Source organism: Parambassis ranga, chromosome 1, assembly GCF_900634625.1.
Source record: "Parambassis ranga chromosome 1, fParRan2.1, whole genome shotgun sequence".
In the NCBI taxonomy this organism is placed as follows: Eukaryota; Metazoa; Chordata; class Actinopteri; family Ambassidae; genus Parambassis; species Parambassis ranga.
Window position 1 is genome coordinate 11,398,259 of NC_041022.1, and position 23,970 is coordinate 11,422,228.

General features: G+C 41.6%; 1 protein-coding gene across 2 annotated transcripts in view; it reads left to right on the plus strand.

Annotated features, from left to right (window-relative positions):
- The window catches only part of pax5 (paired box 5), a 41,387-nt gene extending 23,168 nt beyond the window's left edge, over positions 1–18,219 (plus strand). For both annotated transcript variants that reach the window (XM_028402591.1, XM_028402600.1), the window contains exons 6-11: positions 1,994–2,178; positions 8,518–8,650; positions 12,858–12,959; positions 15,205–15,291; positions 16,317–16,403; positions 18,118–18,219. In XM_028402591.1, coding sequence (XP_028258392.1) covers positions 1,994–2,178; positions 8,518–8,650; positions 12,858–12,959; positions 15,205–15,291; positions 16,317–16,403; positions 18,118–18,197 — 674 coding nt within the window. In that variant the 3' untranslated portion in view covers positions 18,198–18,219. The remainder of the gene's footprint in view (positions 1–1,993; positions 2,179–8,517; positions 8,651–12,857; positions 12,960–15,204; positions 15,292–16,316; positions 16,404–18,117) is intronic.
- The last annotated feature ends 5,751 nt before the right edge of the window (positions 18,220–23,970 follow it).

Here is a 23,970-nt window from a genome sequence, read left to right on the forward strand (position 1 = left end):
ACAGTGAATAGGATTTAACCCGTCACGGCAATGAGTTTCTTTACCCATCCATGGATACAATGAGACCAGCCGGATATCAAGCTACCCAACCCACCCACACCCACAACCACACTAATACACACACACACATTCATACAGATGAATGGACAATATTGATTATCATAAGTAAAAGCTTTGTTCTTACTGGCTGATTACAGTAGGTTCTGTCATCTTCTTCTTTCTATCTTTCTCTGGTCCTTTGTGGGTGCTCCACTGTGGGGGCCTTGGGTCAGTCTTTCAGGGTGTATTTGTGTGTGTGTGTGTGCAACAGAGAGAAAGCAGAAAGCAATAAGCTGGCTGAAATGGTGCCATCAGAGCTACATGATTGATCAATTGAATTCCATCATGGGGACTGGCCGGTGGGATTAAATGGGTTGCCGTGGGTTACCAGGCTAAAGCATCATACTGGCTTTATCTCCCCCTCTGATTGGTCTGTCACCAGAGACCTGGACCATACACTCTCACTGCTCCCAGCATCTGTGTGTGTGTGTGTGACCATAGAAGTGAAAGAGAGATTATGATCAAGAGTGTGTTTGTGAAGAGAGTGAGTGAAAGAGGTTTTGTGTACAGAAAACGTATAGTGAGGTTTTGGGAGTTACACAGCAGTGTGTAAGCTAGATACTGTCTTGAGATTGGAGGTTTACTACAAGTCTCTGAAAGAACTTAGAGCAATGTTTGTGCCAATATGTCATGTCTAGATTTATGTTTTTTTGACAAACTGTGGTGATACAGTAGGATCACCATGTGGACACAGAAAAATTATCCGATTTTGATAAGAAAAAATTGAAATTGTAAACGAAAATGTAAACAGTTATAAATCCATTCTACAAATCATTGCACAACACATGCAATACTTTTAAGGTTACTAATATACTATATATACTAATATTAAATCAATCTTTGACTATAAGTTATAAGCTATATGCTGTATGCCCAACCATCGCCCATTTAAGCCCAACATACAGGAACACAGGTCAGTTTCAGTTGTCAAATGGGCCATTACTTTTAAAATTTCATTTGCACTTTTATTTGGTCTAGTTCATGCATCAGAGCCACTTACAAGACAGCCGTCTCCTGCGCTACTGTGGTGACAAGTCCTCCCTCAACTAAAAGATTTTAGCATACATTTAAACAAACTTTTCACGTATCGTCTTTCTTTCTGTCTTTCTGTCTCACGTTGCTTCTTTAGGACCACAGTCTGCTGCAAATGAATCTGTATTTTCACATCAAATGGAAAAAAATATATATATATTTGAGGCTGCCTCCCCCCACCACCGCCTGTCATATCACTACCATGAACATCACACACACACACACGCTTTTACACACACCAAACACACAGTGACCCCCAGGACTAAAATAGGCTCTCAGGAGCGGTTTGGAGCAATGAATTGGCTCTATAGCGGGGGATTTTCACCCTCATCCCCTTTTTCTCTTTATCTTTTTCTTTCGTTCTCTCTTTTCTAATCATTTGTGGGCCACGACTCTTCAGAGTTCTTATAATTGTCTCGTTCAGTCCCTCAGCCTTGCAATAACTGCAGGATACGAGAGCTCACAGTCTAATACTGATACAGCAGCAATATATATTTGTGTGTCTGTGTGTGTATGGCTGATACGACAAGAGGGACAGAGAAGTGTGGATATAAGAAGAGAGAGTGTACTTTTGAGAGATCAAAAAGGAGAGACAGCATATGCTTGGTAATGGATTGCATTTGTATACCATTTTCTCCACAGAGAGTCTTCACACTCTTTGAAGGCACTCTAAATCAGTTTCCTGGAGTTCATTTGAGTCTGCTAACTTCTTTCTACAAATCTTAGTGATTTATATTATCAGCCCAGTCTCCCTTCATTCCTCTATCTCTGCTTTTTTCTTCACAAACGTTCTTCCCTTTCTCTCTTCCTCAATTAAATATTTACAACTTTTCCTAACTTTATCCCTGTTGTCTCAACGCAGGTTTGCAGGAGTCGCCGCTGGCCAATGGGCATGGCCACGGTGGGCGGGACTTCCTCAGGAAGCAGATGAGAGGGGAGCTGTTCTCGCCACAGCAGATCGAGGTATTGGACCGCCTCTTTGAAAGACAGCCATCCTGTCCAATCCAATCCAGCTCTGACCTCTATGTGAGCCCTGACTCTGGCAAGGTAAGGGCGAGGCATTGTGCAGGCTCTGGGCTGAGGCTAAGTTTGGTAACAACAGGTCTGCAGTGTGTTTTAGTAAAAAAACAGAGTTGATGCAGAAGAAAAACTGTCCATGAAAGGAAGCATGGCCACAAATTTCTGGTCATTATAATAGCTTCCAGCTAACTGACTTAACCCAGATTATGAAGATGACTTATTGTTGCTTCCATTGCCCGTAACAGTTGGGGTAAAACTGGGTTCCACAAACTAATAATAATAAAAAACTGGCTACTGCTATAAAGACACATAATAAACTTTCATGGACAGATTATTAGAGATTAAGTTTAAGATTCAGATTATGTTGCTCTTTGCATATAACAGAGGTCCTAAATGAATGATGCTATAGCCAGTGTTGTGCACACTTTACAAAAGCTGACTTCACAGTTTTTGTTTGCTATCATCTATTGACACTTCCCAATCATTGTCATTTACTGTAAACAAATATTTGATATTTTTTGGTTAAAATCTTTTCACCACCACCAAAGAAAGAAAACTTTACATGACCACAAGATTGGCTTTAGTTGTGTGGTCTGAATATGCTGTATAAACACAGCCCAATAGTTATTACCACTACAAGTTTACTCAATTAGACACCAGAGAACACATTCACTAAAAATAGTTCAAATGTATGTGATCGTTTAGCATAGCACTGTCTATAGCACCAAATCACACTATAGATGTAGGCTTATGTTAGAATTTTCTGCCTTATCTAATGATCATATAAAATGCTTGCTTCTGCTTCCAGCTGAAAAGCCTGCCTGCTCTGCCTTGCCATGCCCTGTCAATCCTAAGAAAATAATGCTCTTTTTAAAAACAAAAAAATCGCTTTTACGCTGCTTGTCTGCTGAGTAATCTGACAATGTAAACATCAAGTTGAGTTTCTTCTGTCCTCCTGGCAGAGCTCTGTGAGTGCCTGTGCTCTGATGTGCAGACTGGTCTATTGATGTTCCTATAATCTTGATCCACTACAGGGGTTAATGACCATATTGACCCGGCTCTCATTATGACCTCACTTCCTGCTGCTTGGGGACAGCAGTGGGGCTGACGCATCTTGGGAACGTGCTGTTTATGTGTATGTGTTGTTTGCATGTGAGAGGAAAAAGATGAGAAAACCAAGAGTGAGGAAGGATGTGTCTTAATGTTGCATCTAAATTGACCTCCCGCCCTTACCCAGCACTAAATAAATGTAAATCTGAGTGGAACAGACAGGTGTAAGTAGTATGCTGAATAACAAAATGACAACACGCTATCATTTGTATGCCCTTTACCTTCTCTCCGATGTCTTCTAATCTGCAGCCCCTCCGGTCAATATTAAGGAAATATTTTGCCAATGTCTGAAAATGACAGTTTTGTTTCCATAATCTTTAAAAGACACCGCTGCTTCATGGTTTATTTATTCAGTCAGTGTCAAGGGCAAGAGGACAAACACACTTTGGGGGAGTAGAAGTATATGGAAGCAGACCTACAGGGCAGAGTTTGGCTTTTTAACCCATTCAGTTTCCTCTGACCGACATGAAGAGTGGAGTGGCACAGGGCGAGAGGTCGACAGGGATTGGCTGTAGTAGCCCTATAGACTGTGACTCAAGACTATAATACCCATGATTCATAGGTCAGTGTCCTCTCTGAGCCCAGTCAAGCCACTGGGGTCGGGGTCTGAGATGGGGGCTTTAAGCTCTAGGTCGCACTGGGGTCAAATGGGCTTTAGGAACTGCTTTACAAAGAGATCCACACACTCTTGCTTGCTCACACACATACACACACATAAATCTACATCACTATCTGTTCCTCCACCCCTGCCTACCCCCTCCCTTTTCCCAGAGGGAATGATTGACAGTCATACCCTTAACACTGACACACTGACAGCTACAGCTCAGCCTCTTTGGTATGTGGGCTGAGGTGTGTATGTGTGTGTGTGTGTGTGTGAGTACGGGTGGGGTTACGGTCAAGGAGGGTCAAGCTGTGTTGTGACTGACATTCCTAAAAGATGCCTGATAGACTTGGCTCTGCTGGTGATGTGTTTTTGTGTAGCAGTGACTTGGTGTGTACTTGCAAAAGAACAACATAGAAACAGAAGCTCAAAAGATGCCAGCAGGACATACTACACGAAGATACTGTGTATAATATACTTCAGCGTCACATCAAGCTTGTCATTGATTCATTTTTATCATTCTTTTCTTTAAAACATTCAGCCTCATTTATTTTTCGTACCACCTAAATAGAAAAAAGTTAAACTGTTCACATTCTTTACAAGCAAATGTTTTTTTTATCTGTCACCAGTTACTTTTCTATCCTGCCTCAGACCTTTTCTTTATCTTTCTATTCTTTTATCTCATCTTCCTCTGGTTGCCTCCCTCTGTGTAGTCTATTAAGCCCCACTATTAATTTATGTGTGCGTGCTCGTATGTGTGTCTGCATGTGTGCCTGTCAGAGAGAGTTCATTTGAATTTCCCTTCAATCACTTCCTATTACCCAGGTGATAAATCAGCAGAGCTGATGGCGCCCCCACCCATTTGTGTTGCCCCCTGGGTCCAAATGCCCATCCCAGTAACAACCAGTTAGGCTGCACTAAGGTGTGGACAGAGTGAAAGGCAAAATCTGATATCCTTTAATTTATCATTATTAAAGATGGCAACACTAGCAGAGGGTAAAAATGACACCAGACTTCTAAATAGACATTTGACTTAGTCCTGCACCTCTAATTTTACTATATATAATATGTAGTATAGCATAGTATAATAATATAGCATATTATATAGTAAAGTATAATACAATTTCACTTATAACTTGCCATAAAATGTTTACAGCATAGTTTTTGGCCTGTCCCTCCACCCATGAACAAAGCACAGATCTGTACACTAGAGAAACAAAACAATCCTTTCACAAGTGCATGGCACATTCCATGTCACGAGGTCAGGACTCAGCAGTCCACACAGACAATATATTTTAAGGACAGTTTACAGTGTTATCCATAAAACACTGCCAAAAGGAACTATCTAGGACAATTAGAACAAGCATCAGTATAAGCACTCAGTCAGTCTTCAGATTTACATCTCAACTCATGTCAATGACTGAGTTTTACTGTAAAGAGGGTAATTGATTCATAAATAGGATCACTATTCCAGTTTTCCATTCACATTATATGTACTTGTGCAGCCTCTTCCCCAGAAACGAGTTCCATGAGAGTTGCCTGTCTGGAAATGAATATCCTCCCCACTGCTGCCACGCTCAGTTTGAGTGCAGATAAATTCCTTCCTCACAATCCCTGTCTCACTTTGTGGGTCTCTGAGGGAATTGTATTTGTTTATAGCCAAGCCTCTTTCCATCAGGAGTACACAAGACAATGTGGCGAGAGGGAGATGAAGAAATTGGGAGCTATTCGGGGAATGGAGAAAAAGGGAAATACTATTATGCAAATTGGGCAAGCCAGTCAGTGTGGGCCAGTCAGTGTGGGCCAGTCTGTGTGTGTGTGCATGCACGCCCATATGTGTGTGTGTGTCTGAGGGCCGATTAGGGTTCATCTGTTATTGATGTGAGTTTTGGACCAAACCTTAGTCAGCAGACCATCCTGCTGTGTGTAAGAGAGAATGAGTGAGACAGAAATCATAACTGGAGTGTTAATGTGGAAATATGTCATTCTTGTCCAACAATAGCATGTAGCATGTTTGGTGTTACTTCCTGTGACTGACTGGCTCAGAGACAGTGTTGCTCTTATACAGTGCGTACACATTACAAAGTAGTTGACTGTATTTTGCTGCTGAAGTGGAACCCCTTTTAGCATTTTCCTGACAAACCTGACACTTTTTCTATCAGCGCCCACTTCCCTAGAGCCTAGCAGTCAACATGACTACATATACATGCTCATTTTAAAAGGCTCACTTCTTCAATCATCTTCATCATCTCAGTCCCATCTCCAGTTTTCTCCTTGTTCCTTCTCTCCAACAGACGCGATTACCTGCCTCCTTTCATGCCATGACTTCCTGTCCCAGGTTTCCTTGTAACCCTCCATCCTGCCCCATACACAACTCCTCCCCACTAGCACAACCAACCCCCAAACCCCAACCCCTCCACGGCCCCGCAGCTGCGTCCCTCCTCTTTGATGAGGGCTGATGGCGCTGTATGAGCGGTGGAATTGACAACATTTACGGGGGCGAATGAGAATGATCCATCTTCCTTAGCGGGCCTGTCACCCCACTGGCCAAACTTCATCATGGCCAATTACCACGGCAGACCCCTTCTTCTCTGCTGCTGCTGCCTGGCCCCCATCTACACATAGATACATGGACACATTAGACTCCATTATAATAAGACAGAGTGTAGCCAAGAGACGAGGAGGGGGGAAGGGGTGGCTGTGAAAGGAGAGCATGTATGATTGGTGGAAAAAAAACTACAGGTGTGATGGGTTTGATGTGAGATAAAGGAGGCCTTTAATGTGTCTGAAGTCTAAAAAGGGAGAGAGAGAGAGAGAGAGAGAGAGAGAGAGAGAGAGAGAGATGTGTGTGTAGTGTAGTGTACAGGGTAAGCTCTTATTTGGCAGGTCACAGTCCAGTGGTTGTGTTGTGTCTTGACGAGCACAGGGGTGTTTAAGAGGTCAGTGAGCACAAACACACGCCTACACTTACACTTCCACACACACAGATGCAGACGTATTAAAAGGGTCAGTGCAAAACGCTCACCTCATCACCTAAAGGAAATTCTGATTGGTGCCATTAGTGTACACACAAACACACACACAGGTCAGCAGGGGAGAAAACACATGAAAGCCAGAAAAGTGAAAAAATGGAATCTGCTGAGTTTTTGCAAGCGGAGAGGAATCCAGAATATAGAGAAGCTGGGTCATTTATTCTGTCCACATTTGGACACACATAACAGTCTGAGGTTTGGTGTTTTTTTAACTTCAACATTTAGACAGAACAAGTTCAGGGATCAAACCACCAGCCCTGCAATTAATGACCAACTAACTAAGAAACAGAGCCACCGCTTATGATGATGACAGCCATGTTTATATACTACATGTATTTAGTAGTCTGTTGGCAAGGTAAACTGAACTGTAAGAGAGTAGAGAGAAACAGCAGCTCAGCCATGGATTATTACATTTCTAATTTTAGCAGTTTGTCTCTGACTTAATTGGGATGTGTCTAGTTTTTCTGAATTTCTGAAGAAACCCCCTGATGTTGCTCAAGGAAAGTAGCCAAAAATTAAGTGTTTTACTAAATCACTTTTGTGTTCTTTAATTACAAAGTCACATATAAAATTGATCATTTTCTTCGAAACGCCCAAATATTCAGCTATTGACACACACACACACACACACGGTCAGCGCACAGGTTATTGGCCTATCATGAATGCAGGTGGCTTGAGGTTCTTTGGTGTTTAATCTATATATTGTTGGTCATCAGTGTCAATGCCATCATTCTAAATCCTCCAACCCCCACACACAGAACACACACAGACTTTCTCTTTTAAACACAGATGAGGATGGATGGGTCATGGCTCTGTGTTGGGGTCAAACACAGGTGAGCAGACCATCTCTATTATCCATTGATCTAGCTAGCTGTGTTTTGGCTGTTACAGAAGCTACTTCAAATGATTGTTTAATGTAAGCCACTGTGTAATTTAAGTTTCATTTTTTTTTCATTTGCAGCAATTATATCTATTGTAAGCCACAATTAGAAGTCAATTATTTCCTTATTTTTTATTCAGTTTGTCTATAATATACTTTGCAGTGAGAAATAAAAATCTGAAAACAGCTGAACAACCACTTATTGCTTTGTCACTATACAGTTTTTAACTTCTGTGTGTGTGTGTGTGTGTGTGTTAAAGGCATGGGAAGTCTGAGCGTACATGTGCTGAGATGATCGCAGTTCTTATTGTTGTTGGTATCTAGGGAGACAAGAGGCTTTGTGTTTGCCGTAGTCTATGTAATACCATTGTGTTTGTGTGTCAGTGTATATGTGTGTGTGTTTGTGAGAGAGAGATAAAGAAACAGAGCACACTGATCCTGTGGTTATAGACTGTTGGACTTGGTTGTACAGTAAATCCCTGTCTTTGTAAACAGATCAATAAACTCTCAGCTGTAGGTGTGTTTCTATATGTATGTGTGTGTGTGTGTATAAAAGCTCCTCTGCACTCCACTATGAGGAAGGTGCAGCATGTTGGAAATGTTGCAGTATATAACAAACCGATCATCTAGGACAACACAGGTCACCTGTGTGCATCCACATCATTTCTGACAGTAAACACCATGATTTCCTTTTGTTGTTTTTATATATCAATAATTTTACTCTTTCGTTTGCTTCTTTTTAGACGTCAGATTATTCAGCCATGGCCTCACTATCAGGCGGACTGGACGAGATGAAGAACAGTTTGGCCAATCCGGGCTCAGGGGCAGAGCTAGGAGCCAGTGTATCGGGTCCACAGTCCTACTCACTAGTTCCAGGTAAAAGACAATGACTGATAACTACTGTATATATAAGTACTATGAGCATTACTATACAGGTGGATATGTGCAATTCAATGTGTATTCAGTGCAGGTGTACACATAATTTATAAATGGGTATTTACAAATGTTATATTAAGCTATAATATATAATTCATATATATATAATTCATTATTGCAACGGACACTGAATAGCACATAAAATGGTAAGCAGCAAGTGACCTAAGGTAACTGTGAAGTGATCTAGTACATATACTCAGTATATAGTACTCAGTCCAGAGATGCAGGCTGACAAGTGGCCTAATATCACATTTAAAACAAACCACACAGTTTTAATGTGGGTGATGGTGACATCACGATGTGACTGTGGTTTATAGTGTAACATGTGCTTTTTAGCGCTGGTGATTATATATCAGAATCAGAATCAGAAATACTTTATTAATCCCAGGGGGAAATTGCCTAACATCATAAAAATATTGTTTATTTGTGAAAAATACCTTACTAAACAAAAAAATGTAAGTATCAGGGATTCAATGGTCACAATAATCCAAAATTCCCTTTTTTTCTAATAATTTTTTCCCCAAGGCATCATTACAGCCATAGTACTAAAAGAGTAAAAAATGCTTGTTAGGTCTGCCGTACTCAGCAGTGACAGAAGCTACATGATTGTAAGTACTTAAAGAGCTCGGCGCTTTGGATCTCAGGAGAGGAAAAACGCTCAGAGGAAAGGAGGAAAGGAAAGGTGGAGGGATAAAGGAAACATAAGCGTCTATTCCTCTTTCTCCATTTAGGGGCACTGGGAGAGGCAGTGGTTAATTAAGAGTAGACCAGGGAGTGCTTGGACAAGGCTTTGACGTTCCCATCTGTAATGAGGGGAATCATAGAGCTGGGAATTTGGGATATCTGGGAATGGGCTCTTTTTTGCCCTCTGAAACCACTGAGGAATATTACCTGCTCACACCAGAGGAGAGAAAGAGACAGAGAGTGAGAGAAAAAAAAGAGAGAGAGATAAAATTTCCATTTCTGCTTATGCATGCAAACACACATTCATATTCACACACACACCTTCTGAATATTATGCATGCATTTCCTTGCCTGTCTTTTCCCTCAGAATAGAGCTCCCTCTAGGGGATCAGACGTCTGTGTGTTTGACGCAATGTTATTGCATCCTTGAAGTGTTGATACCCTGGACACATGCTGTAGAGCAACATTTACACAGTCAGTCCTTCGTTCCTAGGCTTTCTCTAAATCTGCAGGGCATCTCCTTTTACCCTGAACAGCATCCAGTCTACAAAGGGACACACCGCACACTTGGTCCCTGTAGGTTTGACATGTGTTGCTCTGATGGCTGTTTGATGGGAGAGAGTCAGATAGGCGGACAGTGAGAGAGGTAGAGGATGTGTGTTCATCTGTAGCTGCAAGTGAGTACGAAGGAGACTTGTACTTGTTCTTTGACCTCTACAGCAAAGCTGTGGAGAACAGATACATCAATACAACTGGCATACATATGCACAAATACACTGTGCGCACACACACACACACACACATACACAGACACACACCTCAGAGGATCTGGCCCTGTCTGCCCCCTCTAAGTTTGGCTGTAGAGAGTCCATCTCTCCTCTCTCTCTCACCCTCTCCTCCCTCTCCTCCTTGCCCTGTGCACTGACCCTGAGCGGATGAGTAGCCCGTCTGCACTAATGCCTCGCTGTCGCGTCAAACACAGAGAAAAACTTTACTACACAGAGACAGGAGAGAGGAGGCAGAGAGGGACAGAGGAGGGCTGGAGAAGAGAAGAGGATCTGCGAGAGACAAACAAAAGTATACAGGAAGGTGAAGAGGCAAATACTGAAAAGGAGGAGCACAGAAACATCTTCTTAGTCATATCATTTTTAAAGATGGTGATGTTGGTCAGCCAAATGATGTAACAAAATGGTGTTTGAGCCCATTGAGTCAACACTCATTCCATCCAACACATTTCTGCCTTAAAACGCTCAGTGGAGCTAAAGCAAAAGATTTGACTGTTACAGAACTCAAAAACAGACTCAAAATCACCTGAGGTATCTCCAAAGAGAGTGAGATCTACTGTGATCTCCAAATTAAAGTACCACTGTAACCAATGACAACCTCCAGGGCTAAGAAAACAACACCTGCACATCCTCAAATGGTCATTTAAGTCTGACTGAAAAAGTCATTCAATAACTCACCTGTTTAAATTATAATAAGGCCTAATGCTCCATAATTAAAGGCATTTAAACATCACAATACTTGTTTTACCATGCTTATGGTTCTCCAGCCCCTTACACCTTCACTATTTCTCTGTGCATCTCTGTTATCTCTTATTTTTTCTTATTCCTACCATTTTCCCTTCTTGTCTTCTATGTTTTCACTCTCTCTCCCTCACCCTCTCCCTCCCACCCCCCATCCTTCTCTCAGTTAGTTAGTGGTGGTTAAGTGGAGGGGAAGTGAATGGGATTGATGGTGTTAGCATCTGAGCTGTTTATGATGATGATAAATGTGTGTGTGCAGGGGGCAGGAGGAGGGTGTCTATGCATGTGTGTGTGAATGTGTGTATATGATGATGATGAATGGAGGGCACCGTCTCCACGCACTCCCAATGTCTGCTGCGTGCAAACATAGAGAAATGATTTGGGTCGACACACTGTCATGTAGTCTAATGCAGTTATATATCCTATCCACCACTGTGACAGACAGTGGAAGGAGGGGGGAGGAGGTGGTGGTGAGGAGGGAAGGGAGCCGGTAAATTAATAGATGCTAGAGGATGGAAAGCAAGAAGGGAAGAAACAAAAGAAAGAAGGACGTCCTGAATGTGCTGCTTTAGGGCTGTTTCGAACTCAATGTAAGGGCGCCAGTTGCAAACGCATTACGACACATCAAGACGCATTGGCCGCCATGATGTCTCAAAATGTGTTGTCCATTTTTTTCGACATGCGACACAGCGACATGTGTGATACCATATGTCACCAATAATGCAAGGGATATAGTTTAATTTAACACAATGTTATATTCACAGAAGAAGAAGATGAAATATGGCGGGCGAGGAGGAAAAACTCCACGAACTGCAAAGAGTGGTGTGAGGCAGACGGTTTGGCTACCCACAGATTTTAAAGCAGCTAAATTAGATGAATGAATACATGAAACATAAGATTACGGAGACACAGTGGTCAGGAAAAAACTCTTTCTTAAGTATGGTTAAGGGTAAGGTATGATGTTTTTAGGACAGGAGGTGGATAGGCCAAACCCATAGTGGACCTTTATCCTGGAGTCTCAGGTCTTTAGCCAAGTATTCATTCGCTGAATATATAACACTATATATGTGCTCCTAAAACTATTCAAGCATTATTTATAAGGCTGACATAATAACCAGAACATTTCATTAACAGACTGTAAAAATCGTCCATTTGTAAGGAGAAATGACCACTTACCTTAATGCGAGCTGTGGTCTGCTGTCTTGTGTCATCTCAGGCCTACTGATTTGACAGAGGTATAGCTTTAAGCTTGTCCTTACAGCATAAAACACACTGACACGTTTGTCCTCATATCTGTATAAAAAATCCATATCTCAGTCTGCGTCGTAACTGCGTTTCATGCTCAATTAGCATTTAACAACAAACTTTGCGGGTGGTATTCTATGGTGTGAACTGCCGGGTCTCACCCGCTTCCTACTGCCACCTACTGTTAAGGAGTGCGGATTACACTCTGCTGTTCTTTTCTTAACATTTCACACGAATTCACAATTCTACACTAAAATCCTTTAGTCTGTCACCAAAAAAAAATAACATTAGAAATTGTGTCACTGTGCCCAACATGAGTATTCATAATATGCCATAAGACTGCTTGTTACTGCATTTTGTATATAAGTTCCATTGCAGTCTGGTGTGACAGTCAAATTTAAAGGGTTGAAGCAAGGCAACTGGACTTGTAGAGTTTTCCTGATGACATCCAAGCAGCTTTATCAGTTCTAACTGTTTGCTGGGGAAACATGGTTTATATGTGGTGGAGGACCTCAGTGGGTCTGTGTGAAACTCACAAACAATAGCTCTAAATGTCTCCATACTTATGGAGCCAGAAAACATGGTTAACAGTGTTCAGCCTCTTAAGGGTAGGCATAAATAAGATGATGATGATGTTGGTAAATTAGTAACAGCTGATGACTGGAAATGTGTGTGTGTGTGTGTGATTACAGGTCGAGACCTAGCAAGCACCACTCTGCCAGGCTACCCTCCCCATGTCCCTCCTACTGGACAGGGCAGCTACTCTACCCCCTCCCTCACTGGCATGGTACCTGGTGAGTACAAGCTCACACACACACACACACAAACACACACTCCTCAGCTACTATTACTAATTTACCAATATCTGTTATTAAGTTACATTTACCATGAACACTTTTGTACATGGCCTTTCCTTCTTTTCTTAGATATTTGACTGGTTGTATGTGTAGTTAGTGTGTGTGTGTGTGTGTGTGTCTTCAGGGGGTGTACTTAGCATTGGCACTTGCTCTTTCTTGTCTGTCTACACTATGGCTGACAGTGCTCCCAGGGGGTGGCATGTGTGTGTTTGTCTGCATGTGTGTGTGTGTTTGTGCCTGTGTTGTGTGTGTCATTAGAAACCAGCCACAGTAGCACAGCTGTCCCTCCTCAACATTAGTAATTTGTTTTTAATGAGAATCACCAGTGACCCACGACTAATTCATTCATTCCCTTCCACTCCGCCTTCTACGAGGCTTTTGTGTTTCAATCCTCGACCATTCTTCTTCTTCTTCTTCTTCTTCTCTTCTTCTTCTACTTCTTCTTCTTCTGTCCTTCTTGTTCTTGTTCTTCTTCTTCTACTCTCTATCTTAGTTACTTGCAGTGGTGGTCAGAGTGACGTGTACTGCAGGGAGAGACACAAACACAGCAGTGAAACAAAGTCAGAAAAAACAATATTGTTTACAAGTTGTTGGCTCGGTGTATTCCCAATCATTCCGTCTATGACACACACACACACACACTCTCTCAGTGGACATGTAGGAGCAGCACATCTAAAGATGGGTAACCCTGTCGCCCTGTCCCCCTGTGGTCACCCCGTCCTGTCCTCAGGTTTGACAGCATATTTGTGTGTGGGTGTGTGAGTTTGGGTTGGAGTATGTTTGTGCAGGCATTCCATTGTTTGTGTGTGTGTGTTTGTTTTTGACAATGTGTGTGTGTGTGTATGTGTGCGACCTTGACACTCAGCTACACAAGGGAGACCCCTGAGCCTCCTCTCCCCTCCCCTCTCCCCTCCACCCCTCATCTCCTAAACAACCTGACACATTGCCGTCACTACGGTGATGACAAGGGAGAGGATGTTCGCACCCAGGGATGCCATGGAGACCACATCCCGACCCCACCTGACAGACGCAGCTAAACACACACACACACATGCACAAAGAAAACTTGGTTTATATAGATACATGCACACAAACAGAGACACCGTCAACATTTAAATTTTTCCTCTGCTGGAGCTGACTAGAATGAGTGGAGGAGATAATCTACAAACTTTGCTTCTTCAGCTTTGCCGTGTTTTATCTCAGCACTTCTCAGGCAAATTATCCTCTTTTTTGTTCACTCTGTCTAATATCATACCTTCATTAAGCAAGCAACTCTCTTCTGCTGTTCTCCTCTCTCTCTCTGTCTCTGTCTTTCTCTCTGCAGCAGGGGGGCTGACACTCAGAGGGGGTGTAGGAGAGCAGTGAGGCAGAACCGACAGAGCGAGTAGGAGAGAGAAGGAATGGGTGGTGGTGGTGGTGGTAGTGGTGATGTGGAGGAGGAGGTGGAGGAGGCTGGAGGGAGGGGGCATCAGGGTCTGTGACTGTCAGCTATGGGAGAGGGATCCCCTGAGAAAAGTGAAGGTTCAGGAGAAAAGAAAGAAAGAGCAAAAGAGTGGGAAAAAAAGAGGGCAAGTCGGCAGAGAGATGGTGAAGGAGGAGAAAAAAGAGGAGAAGAAACAGAGGAGAATGTTGTTTTGATGTGAAGGGTGACGAGCGGGCAGTAGAGAGGCAGGCCAGAAGATGAGAGAGAAAAAATAAAGAGGACGGGATGAAGGGAAGAGGGGTGGGGTGGGGTGGGGGGGACAAGAGGAAGAGTAGACCCCAGACAGTAAGTAGTAAATGAGGGAGAAAAGCTCCGCTATCATACGCTGTATGGCAGGACCACTACAGTCTACACTGAGATCTCCAGTTCAGTCACTATCAAACAGTCTGCAGAACTATATGGAAATAAAGCAACAGATTAAAGCTTCATAAAATCACAAATTTTATTTCGAAGCCAGTATTTTCTGATCATCACGTCTTGTTGATTTTGATTGAACATTGCGCATACCTGTTGGGAATGTCGACATGTGAAAGACTTTCAGTCTTATATAGATTTCTGATCTTTGCCCATTAGAGCAACAGAGTTGCTGCTGAAAATCTTTTTTCTCACAACAAATTTGAAAAATACTGTCACCATCGTCAACCCAATTCTCTGCTGTTTCTGAACAGGCTTTGTTTCTTGCTTTGTGTTTTCTTTCAGGAGGAGACTTTTCCGGAAGTCCATATTCCCATCCGCAGTATTCCACGTACAATGAATCATGGAGATTTCCCAACCCCAGCCTATTAGGTTTGTTTCTAATATAGCAACACTGATCAATAATCATATCAATTTCATTTCATTGCTAACTCACATCCCAGCTCAACCGTTCTGTCCTGGATGCTTTGTTTTTTTTGTTTTTTTTTACATTACATCTTATTCTGCATTGTTATAGTGTTCAGAGCTTCATAGACAGGGAACAGTATGGGAATTTGTGGGATGTTGTGTAGACATGTTGTGGATGGAGCTGTAGAAGATGCAGTGATGTGGTGAAATAATAAGTATTTTGATTACACACAGTCTATCAGGGTCATCTGTAAGTCATGCAAATTAGCTGCTAGCCAGCTAATTGCTGTACCAGTGCAGAGAAACAGTTCATTGCTCATTCAGTCAAATGAGACTGTGGCAGGACTCCACATATGACTCTGCAGGCATGTAGCAGTCATTTCCATCTACACATTCATTGTCTATATCAGCAGCCATACAGAATGTGCCCGGGCATTGGCTCCTCGGTAGTGCGTCACAATGTGCCACTTCTTGTTTAAGGTCTAGGCTACTTAGTGCAGATTATGGGCAAAATGTATGATACACTGCAGTCATGTACAATGAAGATATATTAAGCAACTGCACACTTTCCGTCTTCTTTTAAAGGTTTTAAATGGGTCCCTTAAATTTTTTGAAAGCATCCCGTACATGCACACTGTCTATGGGAAAGTGTACTCTGCGTTTACACACTTTACACACAGTTTGTGTGCATTTTATGATCACTTATTTATGTCACATGATCTCTAATGGATCGTAGTACAAGCAGAAACTCCTAACACACATACATCACTGCTGCCAGCTAATAACAATCTGTTACCCCTGAGCAGAAACTATCAGTATCAAAGTCGTTGTCTAGGGAGTGTTTCAGGGGTCACGTTTAAAGGTGATGTGGTCAGTGGGGGTGACAGTGTGAAAGGTCAGTAGGTTAGAGGGGTCAGGCTGTGATCCCCACCCCACACCCTCTCCTTACCTCTCCTCTTTCCTCCCTCCTTCCATCCCTGTGTCCCCAGTGTTTCAGCAGGATTATGGGTCTCTCCTGGGGACGGAAATCGGCTGCTCCTCCAGTCTCTTCACCAGCCAGGCAGGACAGATGCAAGGTAGGTGGAGACAGAGAAAGATGGTGGTGAGGAAAAGACTGAGACAGAGAAAGACAAGACTGTAAGGGAACTTCAGTATGATAACGGATGAGTGGACACATAATGTGAGGACAAGATGCACATTAGGAGACACTGAAAGGTTTAAGATTGATGGTCGGAGCAGAAGCAGGTTGTGAGGGAGGGTGAGGAGGGATGACGGAACAAACCAATGAAAGGAGAGTGTAAAAAAAAAAGAAAGGAGAGTGTAAAAAAAAGAGGCAAAAGGGAAGAGAGGGTGTCTGAAGTGTTGAGTGAGACTAAATAGTTTGTCAGGTCGGCTTAATGCCTCACTTCCCCAAAGAGGCTCCTGAGATTACCTGGACTGTGGACAGACATAACCTGTCAACACACAGCTAGGCTGATTGATGGAAGTGCCAGAGACAGGTGTGTGTGTGTGTGTGAAGGTGATTTTTTTCTGTGTATACTGAGGTGTGTGAGTGTGGGTTTCTGTGTGTCTTTGGGGTTACAGTATTGAATTGACCTCTTCCCTGGGGAGAGAATAGACTCAAGGGATCAGTAGTAGTAGAGCTATACTCAGTGTGTCAGCTTAGACTGTCACTTAGATGGTGTGTGTGTGTGTGTGTGTGTGTGTGTGTGTGTGTGTGTAAGGGAGAGTGAGAGAGAGCGAGAAAGATAGAGAGAGAGAGAGTGAAGGGCGACACTGAAGAAATCAGAAAGTTAATTTTATTGCTTGTACATGAAAGGGAGACTATTTTTTCTGTCATTAGCTCCATCAGCTCATGTCATCTCATCCTGCCTTTCATTGCTCACATTCAAAGTAAAATATAATCTTAAAAGAAAATTGAAGCTGCTCATTTCACATTTGCACTGTGTTTAAGGAGAATTCAGATTTATTACAGCCCAGGTCTTATTTTTTTTTTGGTCATTTTTAACCATCGTTTCTATCTATAATAAAAAAAAAGACTGACGTTAATGGGTGAGATCTGTGAACATGACATTGTGACAAAAGTCCACTCAGAAAGGACAGAAAAAGAAGCCAAAGACAATCATATAAGCTTCAAAGAAATCTTCAGGTTAGCTAAACTTTGGTTTTATATTCAGGGGTGATTATTGCCATTATGTCATTTTGCTTACTTTAAAGAATAATTCCTGTTTTTTAAAATCCCTATTAATTATGTAGACCTTAAATGGCAGGTATAATAGAGCCTAGGACTAAAATACCCTAGAATTAGCATTAATATATTATCTGATTTAAGTTCACTGTACACCTTCTGCCACAGTCCAAGCTGCTGCCAACAAGTATGTAGTATATAGTGGACATGGGGGACAATTTAGTACTTATAGAGTTAGCTGCTTTAGGCAAAATAGACTTAATGTTACACTAAACTGCTGAATGTGTCCCCATAAGTGAATAACAGGAGAGACTGATTACTAGCGGATCCTAAAGTGACACTTGGTTAATGTATTGGCAGGATGAAGAGCTTTTTTTGCTGTCACTGTCATTATTAATCTTATTTTAGTCAGATTTAAGCATAAAAACTATTTAGTTCCATTTTGCTTCACTGTAGTTTCCATTTTCCCAAACAGCAGCATATGGAACCAGGACAAAAATACCATAAGCCGGGCTTTAAAACAATTATTTATGATTCTCCTGTACGTTCAGCTTGTTTTTATTCTGTGTTTAAAGGAAACGTGTGTCTGTGTTTGTTTTTAGGGTCACCATACTACTACAGTGCGACGTCACGGGGGGGTCCTGCTGCCACCGCCACAGCCTCCGCCTACGACCGCCACTGACCCCTCCTGCAGAGAGTAGAGGAGGAGAAGTAGGAGACAAGGGAGGGAGGGAGGGAGTGATAGCACCAGCACTGCTCAGTACTAACATGCCTGCACACGGAGTACAACGGGGGGAGAAGATTTCACAACTTCAACGTCAGTGAAGTTTTTTTTAAACACTTCAAAACACACTGCTGGTCTGCAGCACAATGTCAGATGGGTAAAAAAGCCTCAGTGTTAAAGATCTGGACCCTCCAATTATATGTCAATGCTGGGTATCCCTGTCTTTTAATCTAAACCTGTGTGCAGTGTTAAGCTATCTCTGCTGTGATCTTCTGAGTGAAATGTTGTATTTTCAGGCTGGGAATGTTTTTTTGTTTTTTTTAATTTGAGCTGATCACTCTTTATTTTTTTCAAACAGTAGTTTTATGTCTTAACATTATTCAATCAATTTTCTATGCCATGTTTCAGTAAAGACAATCCAATCCTCATAAGACTGAAAGACCAAAATCACCCCATCAATCTAGTCTCATTGATGCTACAGATGCAACACATTCCCTCCTGGGATCACACATTTAAAACATGGGATACCCTCATTTTAATGGGAGCGTTCAGTCTTCGCTGCATCCTGCCCCTGTTTTATTACTGCAAGCTTTTTATGTCGACAGAAAGCGCTGAAATTTCTCATTTTTAGATGATTCAGCCTATATGTTTGGCAAATATAAGTGAAAAATAATCTGATACCACAAATATATTTTTGGTAACTTACATGAAGGAGCCTGGAATTTTAGACAACTTCAAACACACTGTAAGGAAATGTGGAGGAATCCCAAATTTGACTGGCTTATTATGCTTGACTGGATGATTGCAGTGCAGGGGTGGGGGTTCGGTGAACATCACTTTTGGTGAGGCCAGTGTCTCAATGTGTTTACCCAGCAACAAAAATTAGGTCCTCACATCATGGATGTATTGGGTAGAACTGGATACTAGGCTTACATGGTGGCTGTTTTCTGAAGACTTTGGTTTTTTCGTGTCTTTGTGTGATAAAAATTCAAATTACAAATCTAACAGCTGTCACAACAAAACTGACCCTTTTTACATTTACATTTGGAATTAAAGGTACAATTTAGAGTAGTTCCTCAATTTTTTCCCTAAATGAGGTTTCCTTTTTGGGTCAATGGAAATGAAAGGACCGTAAAAAGAGTTCTTAGCTGCAATACCACTAGTGACCACTGTGAAAAAGTGGTCTGAAGGCTCTGTATCTAGCTCCCCCCAATCATCCATGCTTCACATTAATGGTTGTGATTCAAGAGGTCAGACATAAAGCACAGCCCTCTGCTGTAAAACAAAGAGCAGTGTTCACATCAGTTTCTGTAAAGAAAGGTGCTATCCTGCCTCCCCCAGCCAAGACTTAGTCCTGATCAAGAGCTATTTATAATGGAGGACACACAGAGTAATATATTAAGAAGCGTTTTTTTCTTTTCTGCGCTGCACTCCGTGATGAGAGTGAATGCCTGTAATGATTTATAATAGTGTCACGCTGTTGTGCTAGAATAGTGATGATGAAGATGATAATGATGCAGTGAAATATGAAATCTGAAAAAGTTTCAATATAAGAAGAAGTCTTTGTTTATAAATGTGAGCGAAGTGTTTTCCTGTTTATAGTTTGTCGCCTGGTATCAGGTGACACCGGTGCCACTTATAATGAGATGCCATTTTTATCCGCCTCCTGATGATTCAGATGAAGAAGCAGGAAGCCGTGGCACCCTCTCTCTCTTTCTCTCTCTCTCTCGCTCTTTCTATATCTCTCTCTCTAAACTCCCCAAAGATGGGCCCCCCCTAGTGGATCGGCTGACTAACTACAAAAGCACAAAGAGACTCAATCATCATTTAAAGGCGACATTTTGTTGTTTTTTTTTAAACTTCCTTTCAAAACCATGAAGTTTCCTCCTCCTCCTCCTCCTCTTCTTCTTCTTTCCTTTTTGAGTAAGCGTCCTTGTGCTGTTTGACATCCTGCAATAGTTTCTATAAAAGCATTTTAGTGGAAAATAAAAGGATTTTTTTCGTTTTGTTTTGTCCACATCAGTTCTGCGCTGTGACAATGCATGACACCAGGGTCGAGGCCTTACCCATTATGTACAGACCAGAGTCGGACATATTTCCCCCTTCAACACTGATCTGAAATCAGTGTGTTACTGTGTTGACCTTGTGAGAGGGCAACTGTATGTAGCTTCCTGTTTCCACTCTGTCCATATGAGACTTGTACAGTAATCAGCGAAAGAAGAAGAAAAGTCACAATGTCGATAGCAATTTCCATTATTCACGATTGAATTTAGATTTTAGCGATGAAGCTTTCTTTATGATAAAAGACTCAAAAGGTGCGTGGTGTTAGCCATTTGTCTGCAAGTGTTTACATATTTTTGTTTTTTTTGGGGTATGTGTGGCTGATCGTAGTGCTTCACTGCTGCAGCGTGAGACATAAAACATAGCTATATAAACATAACTATAACTGAACAAAGCTGTTCATTTTTCAATCTTTGTTGTTGTTTCTGGATTTTTCGAGATAGTATTAGAGTGGATCCTTTTACATTTGTAGACCTTAAAAGTTGTGCGTACGCAACTCTAAAAGAAAGATTCCTAATGACGGCTCGCCTGCTGTGCTGCCGGCGCGCACCGCAGTGGGAGCTTTTCTTTATTTCTCTCTCTTTTTTTCCCTCTTTTGATCCTTCTGAGGCATTATTGAACCTGAACCACACCAGCTGAAAACAAGGACAGTGCCTTTAGTTTTATATGTCAATGTGTCTGCCCCCTGACTGACCAAGAGTCAATAAAAACAAGATTCAGCATCCGTCCTTTAAAAAGAATTTCTGATTATCTCCCCAGGCAAACACAGGGTAGTAGATTGCATAAAGCCTTTCATAAATACATAGCAAACAGTCATTTCTATGCCCAACAACGCAGGTGTGATAAAAAGACCTATAGCTGCTCTCAAACTAGCCCTAAGATCTCCCAGAATGTAGATTGTTTTAGTCACAGATCTGCAGAGAGAAGTACAAACATCCTGTTAGCAATCTGGGAAACATGTGACAGTATGACATAAATGACAGCGACAGTCACACTGACTGATGCGGTCTTGCCTACAGAGGATTTGCATCACTAGCTGTCAAAATGGCTGCCTGGCTGACTAGTAACCATGACGTCATTTACACAGATGTAAAGTGTTGATGTAAAGTAACACACTAGTCTGTAAATTCAGCCTTCAACAGATGTGCATGGTGGCATTTCTCTAACTAATGTGGTTACAAGGCAAACTTCCACCATTACTAGAAGCATCTCCACAGTTTTCTTGGCCAGTGGGAAATTTTATGTCGACTGGAGGGTCGGTTCAGCCACTTTTAAAGTCAACGCTGGCTGGTTGTCAAGGAGAACAGAAACTAGAGGAACTGTGAAATCAGTGAAGATGCTCTAATTATTAGCTGCTCAAGACAACCGAGGAATATAAATGATAAAAAAACACATTTAATTATTAGTGGGGTATTAAAATATGCTGCTATAACCAACAAATAAACAAAAACAAACAAAAAGTAAATCATATTTGACAGCAGAAAGAGAGATTATCTTCCAGTAACAGTTATTGTTAAGATCTGTGACTGCAACATCTAAATTCAGGGATGAGGACTGAAAAAAGACACAACATGTAGAAAAAAGCCAAGTAGTGACAGAAACACCCACACACACACACACACACTTTACTGTAAACGTGACCAAATATTGATTGAGAGTCGTTCTCCATCAGGAGGTAAATCCAGCCGTGCCTCCTGCATCCACTCACGTGAAGCAACAACATCGACAGAGCCCCGTTTATCTGGCACAGCCATGAATCCAGTGATACATTAACAGGATTATTTTGTTAACTATGCATTTCATAGTGACACAGCTTTGCCTTGCCATTGCTTTGACCTAACCGGGGGGAGAGAAGGGATTCTCGTGGTTGGGATTGGCAGCTGTGACATTGAATGCAGTGGTGAAGGTGGGGTGGGGGGGACTTGTCATTGTGGGTGGTACAGTAGAAAGCATGCCCCACACGCACACACACACACACACACACACACACACACACAGTATAAGTACAGACTCCCTCCCTCCCTTTGTCCTTTGCGAAGTGGTGATCGCCCCTCCTCTTATGCCCTCCTGTTCCCCAGGGGAGGCCAAACCTGCTGTGCCATCAGAAGCTCATCCAGTCCCCTTTCTCCCCCCACCCTCTTCCCTCAGCCGTAATCTCATCATATCTCATGCACCCGTCTCTCCTCTCCTCCCATCCTGTAGCACTGCCACACCACCAGGATTAGGAATATTAAAACTATTCTGTTGATTTCAGGCCTGTGACCTTCCTCAAAAAGTCTCTCTTCAGACAGACCCTATTAATCCTTTTTCCCCCTTTGCTTCCTTTTACTTTTCTCTTTGACTATTCAGACGTGATTCTCACTGTCCTGTCAGGAAATTCTGCATAGGAATGAAGCAGGGTGTTTTTTTTTTGTGCCAAAGCGAGGTCCTTACAATGGCAATATTGCTGCCGGTATCTTTATTTGGTCCGAGAACATTCAGTGAGATCCCAGTTTTCTCTTCATGCAGCATTTAAACACACAAAAGAAACACATCAGACAAAGACGTTTCATTTCCAATCCCTTCTACAGTTTACTCTCCATGAGAATAAATTGCATCCGGAAATTTTTGATCCCAGCTTCAAGTCAAATAGAAACCTGAAATAAATGCAAATGAGTTTTTTTCCCCCCCTTCTTCTTTATTATGATTTCTCACAGAGTGCGCACTGCCTGACTGTATCTCAATATGAATCCATGAAGATGGCTACTGCCTTCCTAAAACCTGAGGGGAATTCAGCATCACATCTTGACAGCAATTAGTGGCACAATCTGTTTCATGCTTGCTGATATAACTAGGCTCTGGACAGATCTCATACTGAAGTGTTACAATGTTCTGTACATCTTAATATTATTCAACTGTGGAAGAGGAGTAATACACACACGACTCAGCCTACAAAAATCGACTGTGCTTTTTAAGCAGATGTTTTAATCAAAAAAAGAAAAAGAGAAAAAAAACGAATAGATACATGATTTTTCACCTTACTGTGGCCTTTCGTGTAACAATCTGGAGTTTTTTTGTGTCCATGGCTTCCTATCTGGGGTGTTAAAGAGATATTTATATCTGTGACATTTTGGTAAAAAAAATAAAAATTAAAAAAATTAAAAAAAAGAAAGAATAAATTCGGTTTTGAACAATTCTGCTTCTCTTCAAAAAAACGAAAAAGAAAAAACATATCTGTAACATTCACCAAAGCCTGTGATGCCTGTTTTAAAATGATAGATTCTTGTACAAAAACATATAAAAATAGCAGAAAAGACTTACAGATACAAACACAAAGTGAAGATAAGAAATGCCTTCAAATATTCTGGAGGGGAGGATTTAAAAAAAAAGGTAAAAGAAATGCTTCTTTAAGGAAATGTGTATGTTTTTTATTCAATTTTCTAGTAGTTGCAAACAAAACTTGGTGTTTTTCCTCTTTGTGTGTTGTGTGTTGTCTTAATATTTGAATGTATTTTACTGCAGTGCGAATTTGCCAAAGATATCATATCACTTGATTTTTCTTCTTTTATCTTTAACTCATTTTTTTGTTCCTGAATTGTGATTTTGTTCAGAAAACTGGAAATAAAATGGTGACTTTGATATTATTTTTTTATATTTCTATTGTTAATATTATTGTTATTGTTTATCTCTC